The 19847-nt window shown below is 41.9% G+C and overlaps 1 protein-coding gene across 1 annotated transcript in view; it reads left to right on the forward strand.

The window, feature by feature from the left end:
- Nucleotides 1–17360, forward strand: part of LOC310956305 (ephrin type-B receptor 4a-like) — a 38295-nt gene extending 20935 nt beyond the window's left edge. The window contains exons 3-17 of the mRNA XM_083926498.1: nt 1880–2161; nt 3618–4008; nt 6647–6799; nt 8225–8560; nt 8647–8771; nt 9421–9586; nt 9878–9977; nt 11314–11378; nt 11532–11645; nt 12051–12298; nt 12391–12606; nt 13015–13164; nt 13475–13668; nt 14110–14268; nt 14577–17360. Coding sequence (XP_083782624.1) covers nt 1880–2161; nt 3618–4008; nt 6647–6799; nt 8225–8560; nt 8647–8771; nt 9421–9586; nt 9878–9977; nt 11314–11378; nt 11532–11645; nt 12051–12298; nt 12391–12606; nt 13015–13164; nt 13475–13668; nt 14110–14268; nt 14577–14685 — 2808 coding nt within the window. The 3' untranslated portion in view covers nt 14686–17360. The remainder of the gene's footprint in view (nt 1–1879; nt 2162–3617; nt 4009–6646; nt 6800–8224; nt 8561–8646; nt 8772–9420; nt 9587–9877; nt 9978–11313; nt 11379–11531; nt 11646–12050; nt 12299–12390; nt 12607–13014; nt 13165–13474; nt 13669–14109; nt 14269–14576) is intronic.
- The last annotated feature ends 2487 nt before the right edge of the window (nt 17361–19847 follow it).

A 19847-nucleotide genomic window follows, 5' to 3' on the forward strand; every position in this document is an offset into this window, starting at 1 on the left:
TTTATCAAAAGCCTTACACAAAGAGTACAAAACAGTGATTTAGTCAGTAATGACAGGCAGCAGTGAGAAGATGGCATGAGCTGTCTGCATCAAAATGACATATATAAAACAGTTAATATATGGTTATGTATTTTTAGCATTAGAGGGTTGTCAAACCGTCATAGTAGATACTAGATACTTCCATATTAGAAACGTCCAACCTTGTCAGATAAATAAAGAAAAAATACTTGAATGTCTTTGTTAAATGTTGCATTAACTTTTTTTAAGGAAACCTCAAGTATATATTTTTTTATAAAATCACTAATGTAATGTTTTGGTTTAACACTGATTGTGTATCGAACTTAAGGTGCAGACTCAAATCTTGTGTGGACCGCGATAACACAGGACTAACCCTGTTACATGTATTAAAGGGGCCCTATCTTGGTCAGCGCTGACTCATTGCACTCGCAGCCGGGAAATGACTGTAACGGAGTACAGCTGCTTTTTCTACAGTGAAAACCCCCCAGTCGGGACATCTAAACAAAAAACTACACAATCGAGCATGTTCAATGTGATCCGAAATCAGGGAGAAATTCACAACATCAGCCACCAAAATTAAAGTTTTCCTTGGGGTCAACATGTAGCTACATAAAGCAGTTTACGTTTATGTTATGTTAACACTGCAGTAGCGTGCATGGAGCAGATGACCATATAAAGAAATCTGGCACAAAACACAGAAGCGTTCAAAACATCTTTCTCACATGGATTACTTTTACATATCATTACTTGAAGCTTTGGTCAAGTTAAAATGACAGCAGACAACATGACATATTATGACAGAAAATGAGGAAAAGTATAAAAGCTCTTCGTTGACACAGGTTGATGTATGTGTATGAATGTGTCTGCATAAAACAGTTTGTGCGTTAATGTCGAGTCATTTACCTCACGCAGACATATGTTTTATACTGAAAGAGATGTTATACATATGGCCCATATGATAGAAATTTCTTTAAATTACTTCTGTCGGATCCAAATGAGCCCTGTGGGGTATTTTGTGCATCTTCATCACTGAAAAGATTTTGTTAACAGAAATGTGTGCTGCCAAAGTCCATAGTATTTTGTATTTTTTTTTTTAGATTAAAAGGGAAGTTTTCTCCTGCGCGAATCACAAAGCTGGCTCTCAGTGCTCTGCTGCACTGTAATTCATTCAGACCAGTATTCTGCCTCACTCAACAAATCATCTGCAAATGGATTTTTAAAGATTTACATATTTACATAACTGAATTTCTGAGACTCAAGTTGAGCAAATCTGCTAAATTCTGACCTGAGTATGTTAATTTCTTGCCTGTTTCCTGCTCTTGGGAACATAGTGATGGTGAACATGTTTACTGTTGACTCAAAAGTCAAACATTAAACCATTTTTCTGTCACATTTGGCTCCACCAACAAATGTAGATTTCTGTGACGGTTTTTTGCTTGATACACATTTGTGATATCCCCCACTGTATTCTTGTATTTGAGTCTAAAAGTGTGTTTGAAGGGTGAAATCTGTGTCTGTCTTGCATGCTGTGTGCAGCAGTGTGCTCTGTTTGACAAGTGAGACTTGTATTCCCACAAGCTGGGCTGCAGCTCAGAAGGAGGAATGATTTAACAACCCAGATTCAAATTTGGGCTGGATCTATATTCACAGCAGGCCAGATCTGTCCCACGGGCCTCTGACAGGTGCATTACAGCAGAGGATCAACAAACAATAACAACATTATTATGATGAATAGGTCGTTTGATGTGACCAGTAGTGAAAGTCTTTTTAGGAGAATTAAGAATGTTCACAAGTTTTCTGGGTCAGACGTCATTTTATCTTGCAACCTTTGACAACCCTTTGTTCTCCTCTGTGCGCTCAGTGGGAGGAAGTAAGCGGTTTAGATGAGGAGAACAACAGTGTGAGGACCTATCAGATCTGTCAGACTGGCAGCTCATCCAGCCATTGGCTGCGCAGCGGCTTCATCCAGCGACAAGGAGCGTCTCAGGTTTACGTAGAGCTGCGATTCACCATGATGGAGTGTTCGTCTAGGAGCACCCACCACCGTAGCTGTAAGGAGACCTTTAACCTGTACTACTACCAGGCAGACTCCAACGAGGCTACGTCATCTTACCCGCCCTGGATGGAAAACCCATACACCAAGGTACGTTCACACCCACCGTCCACGCTGATGCTATATGTCAGTTATGCTCGTTATTGGATATCATTATTATTAAATTACACTTTTTGTTTTGCCGCGGCTGCTTTTTATAAAGAGAATTTCTTTTATTGGCTTAATCTGCATTAAAGGAAGAACATAATTCCTTATAAGGCTACAAATGCTACTTAATTTCAATGATTAATGTTGTTTATTTTCTCAAATAATCAATTTATAACCTGCATGACATCATCAGTGTTATATTGGATTTAGGTTGAAACGTAACATTTTTAACAGAATGCCTATGTTGCGAACTGGAGGAGTGGAGTTTAAAAGACATGGTCGTTTAACGGGTGAGGATGGACCAATCAATAGAAGTTATTGAACTGTATTATGGGAAGTGTAGAATCCTGTTTTACCCAAACCGGAACTAAAATAAAGTTTAGGGTGTTGGCCCTGTGCTCCATCAAATGTCACATTTTATTTATTTTTTTTAAATCATTCTCTTGTGTGTCCCAAACTTTATGGAAGTGCAATAATAAATTGCTAAAGTAACTTATTCAGAAACAAGATCAGCAGTTTATAAAACTTTTCCAAGTTCTCGTCCCTCTGACAATATTAGAGGAGAGGAACTTTCCCTTTACCTAATTTCTTTGAAGGACTTTACTGGTTAATTTACATTTTTAGTCCATGTTTGGATGTATCTTTGATTTATGTGTATTGCACTGTAAGTGGCCGCCGACACAATTTTACAAAGAAAACCCAAGTTATTAGTTTCTTATTCTTGTTTCTTCTTTACAGTCGTCAGCTTGCAGAGACAAAAATGTTACTGTAGTTATCTACTTATTACAGTCGTCATTAATATATTTAATTTTTTTGTCCAGGTAATGTTATCGTCTCATGGGAGCGAGAACTGTTTTGTAAGCTGTCTCCATCTGCACATTTAATCTGTTCAATTTTTGCCTTTAACACAACCTACATGTTTGCTTTTTCTTGATCTTCTGGCTTTTATTTGAATGCATAACTTCTGAGTGAAGTGCTTCTCGGCATCCCACTGACAAACCTCAGCTGCTGTGGCGTCCTTTAACACACGCCGAAAAAGAGTGCCTTCTCTTAGACTTCATTACCACTTAATAATGTAACTTCTGCAGAAAAAACAAAAGTGATGAAATGTTCACTGTGATGAATTACCCTTCTCTCAAGTGAGTTTCAAGTCTCTGCAAGTTGAGGTTCAAAGTGTAGTGTAGCAAATGTGAAACAATGGCAGCCAGGAAATCAATCTAAAATCACAGTGGTATGCTGTGGAAAATGTTCAATAATGTAAAGCATATGTGATGATGTGTAGTTAATGGGCTGAAATGGCTAAAACATACACCACCAGTCTGGTCCTTTTTAAGACTGAATCCTGTGTGCTGGAATCGGGCTGTTACATAAATTATTTTTCTCTTTCTTCCTGTCCTAGGTGGATACAGTGGCTGCAGACTTTCTACTGAGGAAGGGTGGGGAGCGGAAATTCAATGTGAAGACCTTAAGACTCGGCCCTCTTTCTAAGAGAGGCTTCTACATGGCTTTTCAGGCTCAGGGCGCCTGCATGGCCCTGCTGTCAGTCAGGGTGTTCTTCAAAAAGTGTCCCCCTCTCGTCAGTGCTCTATCCTCTTTCCCTGAGACTGTTCCCCGCACTCTGGTGCAAGAGGCGCAGGGTGTGTGCGTGGAGGACGCCGCCCAGCAGGGGCCCCGACCTCGGCCGCCCAAGCTCTTCTGCGGAGAAGATGGCCAGTGGGTGGGCCAGCCAACAACTTCCTGTGCCTGCCTACCAGGATTTGAGCCCGCAGAAGGACACACTAGATGCACAGGTAAGAAGTAGGCGAGGTTAGGCCACATAAGTATGTACAAGTATAAGTCTGTTTATAGACTACTCTTGCATAGGCGGCAGAGAGCCGGCACACTAAATGTGAAAACAATGGTAAGATGAGGGTGGGGTTCACAGAGGATCGAAATGTTGGTGGAGGAAGTTAATGAGGCAGGGGAACGGCTGTAACACGGAGTGGACAGAGAGAGGTCAGGTGGAGCAGCACTTATCTCAGAGAGGAAGAGCAGGGTCACACGCTTACCGCTGCGACAACTCATGGTTCAGCTAAGTTAGAAGCAGCACAGGGGAGAGGTGAGAGGCGCAAGAGCGGGAGGGAGCGCTCGGGGTAAAGATTGTATCACTTTGAGAACATCAAAGCAAAGCACACAAAAAAAGAAGGAAGAAGCGGGCTGATTCTCTCAGGAGCTGTGCAGCAGCTCTGTCTAATGAGTCCAATTAACAAGCCTCGTGCATGAACAGCCCCACCACCCCCCTCCCCTCACACACACACACACACACACACACACACACACACACACACACACACACACACACACACACACACACACACACACACACACACACACACACACACACACACACACATACACACACAGGGATACATGTTGAGCGCTAAAAACACACAAACACAGGGAGAAATGCTACATTTTCTCAAAGGAAATGTGTGATTGCACCCGTGTGTGCTTGAAGGTGGGATTCCGTTTGATCTCTGTGGGAGGTATAATGCTTTTTTCACAACAAAAAAATAATTTCCGACATTTTGCTTCTGGTGAAGTGGGGTTGGCATTTCCAGCGTTCTGTCACTGAAGAGAGCCTTGAGTAAAAAAAAAAAAAAACACTCACCAGACCATTAAGGGAAATTGCCTTTTATAGTAAGATTGAACTGTTCATTTGCTTTATAGGCCGGTCACTTGAGAAAATGCAATTGACGTCTCCGTTTAAAATTAAATTACTTTAGCTGTAATGCCATTTTCTTCCATAGACAATGCATATATTTTTCTGGGTCAAACACCACCTTTTAACAGCAAACATATAAATGCTGTCAAGTTGATTTAGGTTTATTGAGGAACTTCATTAGAATATTTAAACCACAGTCTTTGAAGTAAAGCTCTTGCCGGCTATAAATACTGCTACATGAGAGTTTTATGCCAGTGTTATATAATACACAAGAGGAAGAGTTTAATTTATGACAAAATGTTAGCAGCTGTCAATTAACTCCAGAAATGACTGATATCAATGTTCATATGTGAAACAACTGAAGCCAAAGTGAAAAGAAGAGCATCTACAAATCATTATTTATTCCAGAGATCTTTAGTGAAAAAAAGGTCCAGAACTAAGCACAGGGACTGCAGCACGTCTCTGCATTCTTACAACTGAAATGATTTGAGATATTGTTTAGTGAACAATAGTATCAGGCTGACGCTGAATCCGGATGTGTCATGTGTGTGTTATCTTGTGGGAAATAAGAGCTCAGAAGCACCCGGATAAATTTCATAATCCTGACTTCTGGCAGTCACTTGCATTTGACTTATAAAGTATACATTTTAACAACATCCATGGAGACCTGCAAGGCGAGTTTATTTATATAGCACATTTCAGTAACAAGGCAAGTGCAAGTGCTTTACATAAAACATTAAAGGGACATTCAAAAATAATTCATTAACAAGAAAAAACGATAAAAACAAACTAAAAAAGGATAAGACAGGTATAAAATTGAAAAATAACAGTTACAGTGCACAAAATGAATAATTATTTGATTTAATAAAAGGCACAGTCTGCACAGTCTGCATAGTCTGCACAGTCTGCACAGTCAGCACACACCAATACATTTTACATGTGGGAAATTCCTGCAGGAAAGGATTGGCAAGAGTGTGTTGACCCTTTAACAATGCTCCACTCGGTGTGAAAGTTTATTGTTATATTCCTCTCACTCAGCAACTGGAGCTGTATTTCAGCCGCCACACTGAACACTTCTTGTAAACATTGCTGATTTTGGTGACTGATTGTATGTGCCATGACAAGGTGTGAATGGCTATTATATTACAGTATTTATATAAAGTAATATTATTTGCAGCCACACCACACGCTAGATTCAACAAGTGAATATATATCCTCACAGTTGGGAAGCTGAAACCAGAGAACGTTTGGCATTTTCCAGTCAATTGTTGAAACTGTTGCGAATGATTTTCTGTCGGTCAACTCATCGATTGTTCAACTAATCCTTTCAGCACTAGTTCAGACTCATTTCACTGTTTCTTTACACCTCAAATGCCACAGTACAGTGTTTGGTTTTAGTGACGATGTGAGGTCACCCACATGTTTGCTCTTGTTATTCAGAAATGGTCGGATAGTCAATGATAAGCAGCAGGTCAATGTCAAACATGTTTATACACTAAATTGACTGTTAATCTTGGCTTCATTACTTTATAACTGTGATTGTCCTCAGTTAATGACCCTCGTTACATGGTTCTAGCTGTCAATCTGCAACCATCTGGTACCTAAGTACCATGAAAAAAAATTCAGTTTGACCTGTCTGCGAAGGCTTGGTGCAATGTTAATGTAGTATTCACAGGTCACATTCAGATTCAGAACTCATGATCATTTTCATTTGTCCTTCCCAGCGTGTCCTGTGGGTCAGTTCAAGTCAACCTCAGAGGGACAGTGCACAGGCTGTCCAGGATTCAGCCACGCCGCCACTGGAGGAGCGTCAGTGTGTGCGTGTCGCTCCGGATACTTACGTGCAGAGTCTGACACTCCCGACACTCCGTGCACTAGTAAGTATGCAGAAAAACGTAAATGCAAATGTAGAGGTGCTAAGCAACACAAGCATCCACTTCGATGTTGTCACTCTTTTGCTTCCCCTGCTCTTCTTTCCTTTTGTTTGTACCATCTCTGGTGCTATTTTTCCCCTTGGTGTCATTTAGCCAAACTCCTCTAATCTGCTTTCTGTCCTTTGTCCCACTGCTGGGCATTGAGATGCATGTCTTTTATTGTGACAGGTTGTCGGGGGCAGGGTTTTCCACTCTAAAGCCGAGTAGGCATTGATGGTCTCAAGTGACATCTCCATGCGGATTCAGGAATTTCAATTCAGCTACATGTTGGATGTGTGAATGGGAGGGACTTTTTAATTAGGCGCACTCCTTTGGAATGGCCATAAAGAGGATGTGAGTCAAGGTGACACACTGTCGGGACGCTGAAAGTTCCTGTTCTCTGCAGGTGTGACATCAATGCCAACTAGAATTGACATCCAATTTTACTATTTCTGATAACTTAAATTATAAAGGCTGTATCTTCATTATTAATCGCTTAATTAGACCAATACCATTATATATATGTTATTGTATTGTTTTTTGTCCTGTGCAATTCTGCATATCTCTTTTCTTTTCAATTTGTGTGTAAAATGCAAACCAGCTATGCCAGCTGATCATGCAGACCTTTTCCCCTAAAAATGAGTGTCTTACATTGCTGTGGCAGCCTTGGTGATTTTAATAAAGTGGATTCTGGCTGTTAAGTCGTGAAACATATCACCTCTAAAAATTCCCATTCCCAAATGTTGCCGAATTAATTCGCACCCAGATTGTCTATGATGCTGCCCCACTTGTGTTTCCAATGAGAACACTATTAGCACTTAAGTTAGCTGCAGGCTCAGTGACAAAGCTCTGTCTCCTTGGCAGGAACAGAAACTCATTCACAGTGCCTGAGTGGTATTGCTGTTTAGTTATGCTTGGCTTGAGGCAATAGCTATCTTCTTACAATTTTCAGACGGCGATCATTATCATCCAGTTTTAGACAAACGTAATTGCACCAGTTAAATTCCGCAACACATATGCTCCTGCTGTGACGCAAGGCCACTGCAGGATCATTGTTCTGCTTCGTGACTGCATGTACAGACTGAATAAAATGTCTTCAGTGCATATGAAAAAACCTAAACAAATGGTCTGTGTGGGTCATGGAAAGGTAAAGCAGCAGTCTAACGACACAGAAGAGATTATAATTTGATTTGACAGGCACATTTTATACACCATGAATGCATCAGGGCTAATCTGTGCCTATATATTAAAATACAATTACTTGTTTGACCGAATAATGTGACAATATTTGGTGGATGGTGACCACCATTTTGAGGGTATTTACTCTGGTGTGTGCTTTTTATCGGCAAAATTGAGTGTAACTCCTTTTTTTTTTTTCAATCACTGTAGGACCTCCCTCGGCTCCTCGCAGCATCACCACCCAGATCAATTACACCACGCTCATCCTGGAGTGGAACGAGCCCCTGGATGATGGTGGCAGAACGGACCTGAGCTACGCTATCAGGTGCTTTGCGTGCAGGTCCCCTAAGGGGCCGTGTCTCTCCTGTGGAGACAGCGTTAGCTACCGGCCCGCACAGCACGGTCTGTTGGTTCGCAGGGTGGAGGCATGGGGCCTGCTGCCTCTCACCACGTACACTTTCACAATCCAGGCGCTCAACGGGGTGTCCCAGGTCAGCAGCAAGGACCCCGCCAGTGAAAGTATCAACATCACCACGAGCCACGACGGTAAGAGAGGTGGATGGGAAGAGGTAGAAAGGTATAAATAGTCTGAATTTTGTGTGGTATTCATAATTCTTCCGCCATCTGTGCAGTGCCATCGCTGGTGTCTGTGATTCGGAAGAGTGACTCCACAGAGAGCAGTCTGACTCTGCACTGGTCAGTCCCAGCTCAGCCACACTACACCATCCTGCAGTATCAGCTACGCTACTGTGAGAAGGTGAGAGCCCTTCTGACAACATGTCTCAAAAGTTTGCATATTATTTAGGTTTCATGATTTATTCCCAGGCGCACTGCAGTTCAGGGATAGAAAAGCCACAATGTTTTGCAAAGAAATGTAAGGTCAATTGTAACAAAACCCAAATAGCCTGTAGATTTTCTAACCAAACAACACCTCGGGTATCTGACAGTGTAAATGATATATTTCACAATATCAGCTTAAGACATGGCCATCTAATTTCTGAGAGTCTTTGTTTCAGTGTTGCATGTTGTAACTGTTGAGGCAGTAAACAGTACAGGTGTGTTTAGGTGTGTGTTTTTTCTCTTATCAAAACTGCCTCCAGCATAAATCTGAGATACAAGAGTCTTTGGTGGGAATATAAATCTGTAAACATATGTACCCCTTCCAAAATATTAGTTAGCATACTTCTGGTTAAGATCGTGTAATTATGTATTAATGTGCTGTAACTGGATTGAGTCAGTTTTAGTAAACTTCAAATCAATAATATTCAATAATAAGTTTAAGTTATATTTGAGTCCCTATAGATAACCATTTAGTGGCCTTTTTAGCAGTCTTTCTGTTTTGTTTTTTTCCACTGTCGTTTCCTCACTTATTCCTGTTTAATGCTCACTCTGTTTTCATACGGTAGGAGCGACGTAGTGAAGATCAGTGCCACTACACAGTGAGTAAAAGGAACCAGGCCGTGCTGACGGACCTTCGCCGGGCCACTCAGTACGAGGTGCAGGTCCGGGCGCGCACCATCGCCGGTTACGGCAGCTTCAGTCCTGCAGCCATCTACGGCACGCTGCCTGATGGTAAGTTTGCTCTTGGAGAGGGAGCTTCACACATACTGCTTTTCTTTTTTCTTTCACACATTTTTTTTCAATTCCATCTGGAAGGTTTTTCAGACTCTTTTCAGTCCCTGCACATTCTCTTGTTGAATGAACATCCTTGTTGTGTGCAAGTGTCCTTGTATTGAGCCTCTTTAATACTACACATCCTTACTGTGTTCGTTCTTTCCTTCTCATACATTTCTTTACTACCACTGTAAACATCCTGCCATCATTTCATTACTCTTACTCTGTCTTTTTTTTCTCCTCTCTCAGGTCACGACTCAGCCGCCCAGTTCTTAGTACCTGGCATCCTTATCGCCATTGGGATGCTGCTGCTTGTGACTTTCGTCCTAGTTGCTGCCTACTGCATACGGTGAGAATCTAGGGAAACGGAAAGAGGCAGAAAAAAAGACAAATGTGGAAGGGAAAGGAGCTGACAGAATAACAGGGTCCGAGAAAAGACGGTGGAATTGAAAATCTGATAACAACTGTAACCCCAATTTTACAACTTTGCACCACTTTGTTCTTTTGTTTATAGAAATCATATCTTATCAGCAGTGGATTTGCACTGTTACCTACTCAGTGTTTTTTTTCTTTGTGAGGCAGTTCAGACACAAAGCAATGCTCCTGATGTCTTTTGCTAACACAGCTAAAAGTTATCCTGCTCAGTAGTACATTTTCCTTAGGCGTCATTGTTTGAGTAAATAATGTTGGATGCCATCAGAGGGAGAAAAAGGGTTTGTGTGTACGTGTGTGTGAGAGCGAGAGAGAGAGAGAGAGAACGATAGAAGTAGAGGGCAGGGAGAGACAGGATGCAGGCGTCCCAACCCTGTTTCCACAGGACAGGAGAACAATAGCTGTGACCTTGTGACACACACACACACACACACACACACACACACACACACACACACACACACACACACACACACACACACACACACACACACACATACACATACACATACATACAAACCAGTGGCTGAGGCCCAGATCTGCCACTAACTGAGGGTGGTGCATTATTGCTATTTTAGGCTTATGAGGTGGGAGCAGCAGAGAAATGGAGGAAGGCAGGGATCCAGTAGCTACAGGGTTGTTACAGTCTTGCAGGGATGATTTTGTGCCAGCAGAATGATAATGAAGCGACTTGTGTCAAAGAGCAGAACCATTGGGGTTGACTCAGGTATTCACCGTTACCACAAGCCATCATGTGTTGTGCGTTTGAGATCGTTGAGGATTTTTGAAGGCCAACAGAAACCTTTTCTCAACAAGGTGTTTTTGTGTCAAAAAAATAAATAAAATGATGGAGGTGTTTTTGGAACACAGAGACGCTGTATCTCTGCTGGCTAGAGGGTATTATTTTTATCTGAACTGACCTCTGACTTCTCAGTGGATGGGGCAAGATAGTAAAAATATTCCCAGAGGGGATCAATAAATTATCATATTTTGCTATGCTTTGCATGCATCCTAGAGTATTTAACATCTGGCTCATTTTTTCCTTTTAAGACTTTGTATTTTAGTCACAGAGACATTTTACTAATGCCACTGCATCTGAACAGCCACATTGTAAGAACAGTGAATTGCATATCACTGGGCTTTAAAGCTTTAGGAATGCTTGCCAAAAAGTAAAGTCAAACAACCATTCATCAGATAACTGCACTGCCAATACTAATCTTATTTTATTCATCCCAATCTCTTTCTTCCTGCAGCAGACACAGCCGAGTGAAAGATCCAGAGCTGAGCGACAAAAACAGCCAGTACCTTGTTGGCCAAGGTAACAGATCAAGGATGTGCACCCTTAACCTCAGCTGCAATTTACAAAGCATTTGTGTCAAGAAAATAATTTTTAATGTGACCAGGCTCATAGCTCCTCATAGTGCTCTAACAGTTGCTTTTCCTTTCCCACGACTTCATCTTTCTCTGTCAGGGGTCAAGGTTTATATCGACCCCTTCACCTATGAAGACCCGAATGAGGCCGTGCGAGAATTTGCCAAGGAAATTGATGTTTCCTTTGTCAAGATCGAGGAGGTTATCGGTGCTGGTAAGCCCCAGCCGTGTGTTTTTCCCCATTATTCACAAATGTGTAAACTTTGTACTGGTCAGCTCTTTCTTTTGATTCACAGACTGTTTATTTCATCCTTACAGACTGTCCTCTTAACAACATTATAAAGAATATATCTGATTTACTAAGCTAAATTGATTCTACGACATTTTTAACCTTTATCTGAGTTCTCTTTATCAGACAAAATTGAATATTGGCAGGCAAATAAAACCATTAACTGATAAATATGTTAGCCACATTACCAGACCTTATTCAAACCAAAGGACACCACTTGCTGCAGGCGAGTTTTTCGATAGAGACAACCGTCATCCTCCTAATGTGGTAAACACCCATTAAAGAAAAGAGCCCTAATGTGTGTTTATGTGTCTGTGTGGTGTGTTGCAGGAGAGTTTGGGGAGGTGTGTCGGGGGCGGCTAAAGGTCCCGGGGAAAAAAGAAAACTACGTAGCAATAAAGACACTAAAAGGAGGCTACACTGACAAGCAGAGACGGGACTTTCTGTCCGAAGCGTCTATCATGGGTCAGTTCCAGCACCCCAACATCATCCACCTGGAGGGGATCATCACAGCTAGCTGTCCAGTTATGATTCTCACAGAGTTTATGGAGAACGGAGCTCTCGACTCTTTTCTTCGGGTGAGTGTGACGCAGAGATCACACGCTTAAACAGACCGCCACTTCAATCATTCTCCAGCTGAACTGTTCCTCCTCCTCCTTCTCCTCCCTAGCTGAACGACAGCCAGTTCACTCCCATCCAGCTGGTGGGTATGCTTCGTGGTATCGCCTCAGGCATGAAGTACCTGGCAGAGATGAGCTACGTCCACCGAGACCTGGCTGCCCGCAACATCCTGATCAACAGCAACCTTGTGTGCAAGGTGTCCGATTTTGGCCTGTCACGCTTCCTGCAGGAGAACTCCTCTGATCCGACCTACACCAGTTCTCTGGTAAATCCCCTTCAGATTATGCCTAAGAAACACATAATTCAGTTTGTCTACATAAGTCAGATGGTTTTTATATACTGTTTCTGTATTAAAACATATTCAGAATATTAATTCATAAAAGCTTAAAACCACTTTGTTTCTTCAACCATCCAAATGCATTCAGTTTGAGGCTTCAGCAGGGCAATTGATTAATGAGGCACTGATATGATAAATTGTCTTCTTCAATATAGTTTTAACTTTAAGACTAATGCACATATTGTATAAATGACTTCATTTACTCACACACTGTATATTTTGTTTGGAATATTATGATGCAATGAAGAAAGATTTTTTTTTTTTTTTTTTTACACCTTTCCCTGTCTGTTGTTTATTTAAAGTGTTGCAGTGCTGACTGTTTTTTTTTCTGTGCAGGGAGGTAAGATCCCAATCCGCTGGACAGCACCAGAGGCGATAGCCTTCAGAAAGTTTACCTCAGCCTCAGATGTGTGGAGCTATGGCATTGTCATGTGGGAGGTCATGTCTTTTGGAGAGAGGCCGTACTGGGACATGAGCAACCAGGATGTAAGTTCAAGCAGGCAGCCATGTTGGACCATTCCTGACAATGATTTTGAAGGTTTCGTTATGCGCAGCGTGAAGCTGAAATGCAAAACAAAATGTATCATTTACAATCTGAAAAAAGAATAGTGAATACTACGAGATTGCCTAGTAACACTGTTGTACAGTGCAAAGTTAAGTTCAGGATTTCCCAACGTTTTCCTCTGTATTGTTTCTTGTTTCGTCATGTTTGTAGCCTCCAAGCAACTCAATGTTTATTGAAATACCATTTAGCTAATGCATTGGTTTGAATAGTGATCATTTCTCTTCCTATCAGGTAATCAATGCCATAGAGCAGGACTACCGGCTGCCACCGCCCCCTGACTGCCCCACTCATCTGCACCAGCTGATGCTTGACTGTTGGCAGAAGGACCGCTCAGCGCGCCCTCGCTTCGCAGACCTCGTCAGCGCTCTGGACAAGCTGATCCGCAACCCTGCATCGTTGAAAATAGTGGCTCAAGAAGGAGCAGGGTGAGTGCGGATGTGTTAAAGTGATTGACAGAAAAACCTGCCTGATGAGGTCACAATGGCAGCAAATATACAGCTTGAGACTGAACAGAGAAAAGGAAGCATGTCAGTAATTTCTTGATGTCCCTTGTTTAGGGTCCATTTAGGCATTAGCCTCCTACTGCCCAATCTTATGTTCTACCTTAATGTCCTGCTGTGACCTGTCAGACACTTACTGTGCCCATTTCCCTTCCTCCGCATTCTGACTGTCAGCTTGTCGCATACAGCAGAGGACACCCCACCCCTGACAAATCACATTGTTTGTCCCTGTCACTCACTCAGCCTCAGATTATACCTTTGCTTGTCGGACTGGAATGTTGCTGCAGGATATATTTAAGCTCCTCACATTGTTTTGGTGACAGTCTGTGGTAAGTTCTTCAATTGTTTCTCTACTCCGTCCCACAGGCCGTCTTACCCCCTGCTGGACCAGCGTGCACCTTTAGCCCTCTCGTCATGCGCTTCAGTGGGAGAATGGCTGAGGGCCCTCAAGATGGAGCGCTACGAAGACAGCTTCCTACAGTCGGGCTTCAACTCAGTGGACCAGCTGGCCCAGCTCACCACACAGTCAGTTCCAATCTCCAGTTTCCTTATCTAAACTGAGGCTTATCTCTGGAGGAACATTTTCGACGCACTCTTCCACGGCTAAAGTCCGGGGGGCTTGCCCCTCAGCTTTTAGTTGAGAGGGTTGCAAACAGGCTAAATTACTTACTAAAAGTTGGAAGCACAATTTCATCAAGTGCAATTTAAACTTGAATTCAAAACTATGGAAGCCTGGAGCAAAAATGTGATGACTGATATATTGTATGTCCATCAAAGCTGTATCTTTCATTTCTTTCCGTGTCTAATTAGGGATTTTTGTCATCTGTATTCAGGGATCTGCTGCACATGGGAGTGACTTTGGCCGGGCACCAGAGGAAAATCCTTTCCAGCATCCAGACAATGACCTTTCGTAACAAGAGCAGCGCAACTGTGACCTTCTAACTCACCTGTCTTCTTACCTCCACCACGTGAACACCAGCACACTGGTGCAGCCATGAACTGGATCATCTCCTGTGACCCACTTTGGAAACGGACTCTGAGGGACATTGTCAGAATTTACTAATGACCACAAAAAAGAAAAATAACCGATTAAGGATGACCTTCCCATCAGGATGAGAGAGTCATCCAGAGACAGGCGAGTCCCTGTTGCCCACCGTGACCAGGGGACGGTGTTGACATTGTGCAGACTTGACTCTGCCTCATTTTTACAATTTGTGGTCAGTGTTTTTATATCTACCTGAAGTTAGGAGCCAATAAATGTGCTAAACCAAGAGGAGAAACTGGTCAGAATTTGAAGTTTCTGTAGTATTACATCATTTCTGGAAGCTGGCGGTGGACTTTGTGACAAGTTTGTTGTCAGTAAAAAGTCACTTCACCAAAGGAGACGAGAAGAAACACCAGTGCCAATCCAAGGATTTCAGTTTTCATATTGTTGTGTAATTATGAATGAGAACTGCTTTCACTCTGGGTGTCTTGCATAAAATCCATCTGAATTACTACAAAGACATTTTTTCACATGAACATTTTAACATTTGGATTTTACTCTTTTTCCATTTAATTTCAACATTACCTCCTTTTTACTCAGGTGTGATGTGTAATGCAAATTTTGGAGAGTGCCGTTCTAATCAGACTTCTCACATCGTCTCCACAGTGTGAGGAGAAGATCGACGCAGAGACATATCAGCACTTTTTACATTTCAGAGTGAATTGTAATCTTCAGTAACTCCATGTGTGGTTGGTTAATTCTACTGCCTGTGTTTCTGCTGGCAGCTCAGTTTTATTATAGTCAAACTGAACAAGGACCAAGCGTGGACTCAGAGACCAGAGAACACTGTAGAACTGGTCTTCTTTGCAGACATTTACCAAGGAAGCTATCTGGCCTCTAATTTGTTTTTCTTGATATAACTGATGCATTTTTAATTCTCTTCTGTGTTTTCCATCTTCCAGTGCCATTCAGTCATCTTTGTGGACTTAAATGTCACTTTTTTAAAGCAGAAATCTCTCTTGAGTGATTCGTATCTCATTAAAATGTACCTCAAAGGGTTACTTTGACATTTTGAAGTCGAGTGTATTACTTTCCTTCATGCTGGTTGTGTACTCGACAAATTGGTTCTGCCTTTGCCTCAAAGCTACACAAAATAAGTCCCTGAAAATTGGGGGTGCATTGATCCGACTTTTTCAATCAAACGAATTTTAAACCAATACCTGGGCTTTGGGAATCAGTCAATACGAAGTCCACATCCAATACCAGTGTTTAATTAATAAGTCGTGTGTCTCACTGTGTAGAAGTGACTGGGTTAATTTGTTAATGTGTAAGGCAACAGCAGGCATGACTGTCTAAACATTGCTTACCTAACAAAAGAAAAAGGTTAGCAATAAATACATCGATATAAGTTTACTGAATTGTTATAAATATTAAAATAATAATAATGAAGAATTAGATCGATCGACCCCATTGTCAAATTGATACCCAATATCCCTACTTAAAACTGTCAACATTTAGTGTTGAAAACAATGTATAGCTACCAGTAGGGGATAATGTCAAGCAAGACGGTCATTATTGCGAATTAAACCGCAATAGGGATGGTGCTTGAATCTCCCTGAAGGGATCTAATTCCCAATAATGACTGGCTCAGTCTGTAGTATCCCGCAAATTACCTGGCCCCTTAATAAAGAAATCAATGCTTTAACAAAATATTGATTTAAAAGTGTTTTGATTGATTAAAAATGGTCCTCCAGAGTCTTTTATCAGACCTGCGTCCATAGCAACAGTCTGCTATTTTTCAGAAATGACAGACCCGTGTTGAAAGCTGTGTAATAAGCTTGCAGTCGGCAGTATCCATTGGTTTCAGGGTGGAGTGCTAACACTTTTGAACTGCTGTTTGAATAGCCCCCACCCTAACACATACACAAACACACCACACACACAAACACACACACACACACACACACACACAGTGTATTATTTTCTTTCATCAGATGTTGTGTGGTCAGTAAAGTGACGCTGTTTTGCCCAAAAGCTACAAAAATGTCTGCTAACGTTTATCATGGAAAACAATGCATAGCTACCAGCTAATATGCTAGCTTGTAGCCAGTAGCCAAGTAGTCATTGGCTTCAGGGTGGAATGCTAATAGTGTTGAGCTGCTGTTTGATTAACTGAGTAGCACCCCCACACACATTATTGCAAGTGCATGTTGAAGAATAACAGACGGGTGTTCAAAATGTCCAAGTATTGCTCAAAGTCTTTACATCTATCAAAGGATAATACCAGTCTTTTTGACATTTAGGTTGTGCATAATTTTCCTGCAGTAAATGCATTTAAACAGTTACTAAAACATTCAACTTTGTTGATGTACGTGATACTGTATATCTAGGGTTTTAAGAGGTTTAAAGTGCAATTTACGCACATTCAAATTCCATTCAAATGTGATGATCAACATAAATTCAAGTCTGGTTAATTCACACCAAAAATAGTGTTAATGGCCACATTCTGAGCTACATTGTTTGCGTTATCACTTGAAAAAGTTTGGTCGCAACATCAGCGATACTGTAAAATCTTCCACCCTCTTATCCAACATATATTTATGTTAGGCCTTAATCAAAAACACTGGTATTGTCATGCACAATGGCTGAGCCATTCCTTTACGGGTTTGGGGAAATGTGGCCTTCATATTGAAGATCTCAATAAAAATCAACCTCGAAATAATAAATAGAAAAAGTATGTTTTGATTACTGTCCTGTGTGTAGGCTAATCTGTATTTGGTATTCATAATAAAGAGACACACCAGTGTTTTCCATCAAGGACTCGTTTTTCTGCTTATTAACGTCTGTTGGCTTCTATAGATAATAATCATCATCTTCATTCTCACGTCGAGTGGAGCATGACAACTGCACAAATATATATGGAGGTCAAAGGAAGTCTCTATCCGACCTTGAAGTGAAAATCCATAAAATGTACCTGCCGTTGGTCTGATAACAGGCTGATCTGTCAATTTCAAAGCAAAAGCAGCTCCACTTTTCCCAAAACACGCTGATGTTTCTGGATTTGTTTGAACTTTTTATCCTCTAATTGCATGTTATTTCAGCGCTCACAGAAGTGAAGTAAATAACTTGTTCTTCTGTTTTTTAGCTTTGGTTAGATAATGCCTTGTCTGAAACGTCTACGTTCATAGCAGAAATGTACAAGTAAAATGTCTAATGGGGTGTGTTTTTCTTTCTTCTTTGTGGTTCTTGTTGCAAACATGCCTCTCATCCATCCCGTCGGCCCCTTTTTAATAATGTGAGAGAAACAGGAGACTACAAGAATTGAGCCCCCCCACACACACACACACGCACACATTTCCCCGCTTTGCCATTTCTCTCGCCTTCTGTTTCTCCAGAGAGCTTTTGCCCCTCGAGGGCTGGAAGCTTGTCCTCTCCTGTGTTTCCCTTCCTGGTCCTCAGCCCTTTTAATCATGAAGAGATGTTCTTTTCTTCTTACGTGCCTCGGGCTGAGAGCAGCTTAGAGCGCCGCATAAGCTTAAACTCTTATTCTCACACACCATTTTTTTCCTCCCTCCTCATATGTCCAAAGATACCATACCCAGGCGAAGCTGCCATGGCTTCAAGAAGAGTTTAGGTTCATTGATGAATGTACTTTGATTATCTCTGTGTTACTGACTCATTCCTCTTGTTCTTCTGCTCTTGTGTGGCTCACAAAGTAAAGACCTGCGCAAGTGGAGCTTCAATAACGGAGATAAATAACGATGAGGAACTTTTCTCGTGAACGTGTTTGTTTTTCAGAACCCCAGCGCGTTGGTGCGCATGAATCTCTATGTTTGAGTGATTCAGTGTTTGAAAGAGAGACAGGCATTCATCTCTGGTTTCTACTTCTGTCAGTGCTTTGCGTGACCCTTGACCCTCACAGTATAGTAGAAATCTAGCCTCAGCTTTGTCTGCCTATCTGAATGGCCATTCATTATGTTTGCCGTTGAGCCCAGAGCGGACCAGGCCGCCCAGGATTTTAGTATTTGGTGGATTGTGTCATTCCCTTCGCATTCCTGTGTGCATTCAAGTGTGGAGCGTGTGGGTGTGGGTAGTAGTGGCGGGTGGGGGTTAACCAGTGGGACAGGTACATTTGTGTTAGCAAGCAAGGGGGGCAGGGAAGAAGAGAGACGGGATAAGAGACAATCTGAAATGGTTTCACTGTGTGTGTGTGTGTGTGTGTGTGTGTGTGTGTGTGTGTGTGTGTGTGTGTGTGTGTGTGTGTGTGTGTGTGTGTGTGTGTGTGTGTGTGTGTGTGTGTGTGTGTGTGTGTGTGTGTGTGTGTGTGTGTGTGTGTGTGTGTGTGTGTGTGTGTGTGTGTGTAGCAGTAATCACCACAGAAAATCTGAAGTGTGATCCTGCATCAAATGTGTATTGTCAAAGGTGAACTGCAGTGATTTAGTATTGCACTTCCATAAAGTTCGAGGTCTCACCTGAGAAAAAACGAATGGTAAAATTCAAAACAGCTGAGGCTGAAATACCCAGAATTTTAGCTTCTGTTTGGGTCAAGCAAAAAAACACTGTATCCTACAATTCCCATAGGCAACTTTCAAAACCTTCCAGTTTATAATGCACGGTTTCTGTTCAAAGCATCAAAAGTCTCAAGCTTCATCTGAGATAACAGAATGATAAGAAAACAGAAACTGATGACATCATCAGGGTCAGCACCCCCCCTCCCCCCGCCCCCCTACCACCACCCCCACCACCTACCCCACCACCCCTCCCACACACACAGACACACACACACACACGTTTCTGATGTCGGAATTTGAGGGGGATGTTTCCAACAATTGTAACTTTCAGCGATTGACCAGGTGTGCAGTGTTTGAACTTTTCTCTAAAGCTGTCGTCTTTTCGACTGAACACAACACTCTGAATGCCTTCCAGGAAAGACTGTCTGAAAGTGTGCGCCATCCTTCCCATATATGAACGATTATCGCACTTCACTCCTTAATGACAGGCAGCTTTTCATCTTTCATCTTCTGTTGAGTGTGACCATTTGGAACATCTAGGAACAATTTTGCTTTTCAGCAGAGCTTGGGGACCCAGGTCACATGACTTGGGTAGCGAGAACTAGAGA

This window comes from Echiichthys vipera (assembly GCF_963691815.1).
Source record: "Echiichthys vipera genome assembly, chromosome: 14".
Taxonomy (NCBI): domain Eukaryota; kingdom Metazoa; phylum Chordata; class Actinopteri; order Perciformes; family Trachinidae; genus Echiichthys; species Echiichthys vipera.